The 2295-nt window shown below is 61.8% G+C and overlaps 1 protein-coding gene and 1 long non-coding RNA gene across 3 annotated transcripts in view; one reads left to right on the top strand and one right to left on the bottom strand.

The window, feature by feature from the left end:
• LOC118452115 overlaps positions 1 to 951 on the top strand; it is a 5128-nt gene extending 4177 nt beyond the window's left edge. Inside the window, exon 3 of the long non-coding RNA XR_004841779.1 lies at positions 934 to 951. This is a non-coding gene — a long non-coding RNA (uncharacterized LOC118452115). The remainder of the gene's footprint in view (positions 1 to 933) is intronic.
• A 209-nt stretch (positions 952 to 1160) lies between these two features.
• VANGL2 (VANGL planar cell polarity protein 2) overlaps positions 1161 to 2295 on the bottom strand; it is a 4979-nt gene continuing 3844 nt past the window's right edge. Inside the window, exons 5-6 of one of the 2 annotated variants that reach the window (XM_009637150.2) lie at positions 1739 to 2064; positions 1161 to 1421 (exon numbers count right to left, since the gene is read on the bottom strand). In XM_009637150.2, coding sequence (XP_009635445.1) covers positions 1161 to 1421; positions 1739 to 2064 — 587 coding nt within the window. The remainder of the gene's footprint in view (positions 1422 to 1738; positions 2065 to 2295) is intronic. The other variant, XM_009637149.2, reaches the window with a different exon arrangement.

Below are 2295 nucleotides of genomic sequence, written 5' to 3'. Positions count from 1 at the left end.
GCCACGACCCCCCCCCCCCCGCCCCGGAACCCCACAAAACCCCTGACTTGGCACAGCGTGGCTGGATAAGGGGATCCAGAGCTGGGGGAGGGGGGGGAAACCCTAAATTTAAAATAAATCCATGAGGTATTTGAGACCTTAACAAAACCAAGGGAAGGCCAAAAGCTTCTGCGTCCCTGACGGCAAGGGGGGGACCCACCGCAGGCCACCTGCCACCATGGGACATTAATTAAGGATCTCACTGAGCCACCAGCCCTCATCACCCTCATCACCCTCGCCAGGAACCCCTCGTTTCATTCACCCCACTGGCTCCGGGTTCGGGCTTGCACCCCAAGAGCCACTTCAAGCTGCTCTGCCTGCAACCCACGGCTGCAGCTCCAACCCGTGGGGAAGCCCCGCAGGGAAGCTGCTGGGACCAGGGACATGGGTCACCTCGGGAGCAGGGAAACCACTTCAAAAAACCCCTTCTGCTTCTCTTAAAAACCAGCTTTTCACTCGCTTTTGCTAAAAGCCGAGCACGGAAACCATCAGCAGAGAGGCGAGGACGTTCCTACATCCAGGAGCATCGCCGCTCTGGTGTCTCGGATGCCGGGGGAGGTTTTCATAGCAGCCACGGATCACGGAGGTGTTTGCAAAATACTTCCCCCCCTCAAAAAAAGAACTGTTAAGATTAAAAACCAGCCCCAGACGGCGGGCGGTGGTTTAAGGTCAGAGCCAGGACGGCTGCCAGGTAGCAAGCGCAGGAGGTCCCTGGGACCTGATGGTGCTTGAAGACGCTGGTGAAGAACACGTAGAGTTAGCCCTTGAGTTATGGCACCGAAACGCCGTCTCCTTCCTGGCCGCGCCGCTCTCCGCCGCCGGCTGCGCCTTCTGGGGGGATGCTACACGGACCTGGGTTTCGGGGAGAAGGAGGAGGAGGAGGAGGAGCAGGAGGAGGAGGAGGAAGGGGCTCAGCCCACCCCAACGGGGGCCAAGCCAAGGCAGAAGGCGAGTGGTCACAGGTAGGTGATGGAGCTGGGCATGGGTGCTGCTTCCCGGCGCCCACCGCAGTTCTGCCCTCAAGCCGTGGCCTCCCTGAGCTCCGGTGGAGACGGGGGGGACGAGACAGAGGGGTCCGGAGAGGGTCTCCCCCCCCCAACCCTTCTCCATCCCTCTTCAGCTCACACGGAGGTCTCCGATTGCAGCCTCATGACGAACTTGTGCGACTTGGGGTCCACAAACTCCTCCGAGAGCTTGAAGAAAGGGATCTTCTTGGTGCTCACCACGAGGCTGAAATCCTGGCGCTTCAGCACGAAGACCACCCCATCTTTCAAGCCGTTCGTCACCGGCTCCTCGCTGACCAGCGTCCACTGCTTGGCCAGCCAGCGGTCCTTGTGGTACTGGATGGTGGGCCCGGCCGTCAGGTACCGCTCAAGGAACGCCTTGAAGGAGGGAAAGGACACGTGAACGTCGCCTTCCCATGGCTCAGCCTATTTTTATTTTTGCAGCCTCAAGCTGCTCGGCAGGTCCTGCAGGAAAAACGTCCCCGCGCGGCTGGTTCCCATCACTGCGCCTTGCTCCCTTGGGGTTACACCCCCTTTTCTGGCTCCATCCCCCAACCCCTCGTCCTCCTGGGTGGGGGACCCCTCTCACGTGGTGGGGAAAAAAAAGACCAAAACCTGCCCAAGCCCTCACACTCTGGACCAAGCCCTTGGGCCAAGCTGGAGACCCGTCCCACCACGCCGTGCCCCCCGCGCACCTTGGGTGTCATGTCGTGGGTGATGCAGAACTCAAGGTGCTGCAGGATGCTCTCCATGGTGTGGTAGGGCTGCTGCTTGGTGGTGCGCAGGTACTTCTGCATGGCCCGGGCCATGGAGGCGAAGATGGCCTGAGCCGCCTCCCGCGGGTCCATGATCTCCCGTGGGTTCTTCTGGTCCTCCTCCTGCAGCCGCTTGATGTGGGTGAAGGCTTCTTCCACCGCCACCACCAACCTGCCAGGAGGGAAGCCATGGCCGTGGCTGCAAGCAGGGCAGCGTCCGGCCACGGGCAGAAAATCCCCTGGGGGGGTGGGGAGCCACTTGCCACCTGCCTACCTACGGATGGCAGGAACCCAGTTCCACCCCAAAAGGGTTTTGGAGGACATCTGGCTGGGGATGCACTTCCCCAAGAGCATGGCCACCTCATCTTGGGGGGCTGGAGGCAACCCAAGGAGCCCAGATCCTCACGGGGGTCCTGGCATGGGTGTTCCCCCCCACCAGCCATGAGGGCACCCAGCAATTGGGCACCCAGTGCCGCACGGAGCCCCGTCCCCGCCGC

This window comes from Egretta garzetta, unplaced genomic scaffold (assembly GCF_000687185.1).
Source record: "Egretta garzetta isolate BGI_Z169 unplaced genomic scaffold, ASM68718v1 scaffold834, whole genome shotgun sequence".
In the NCBI taxonomy this organism is placed as follows: Eukaryota; Metazoa; Chordata; class Aves; order Pelecaniformes; family Ardeidae; genus Egretta; species Egretta garzetta.
This window is presented reverse-complemented; position numbering and strand designations above follow the sequence as displayed.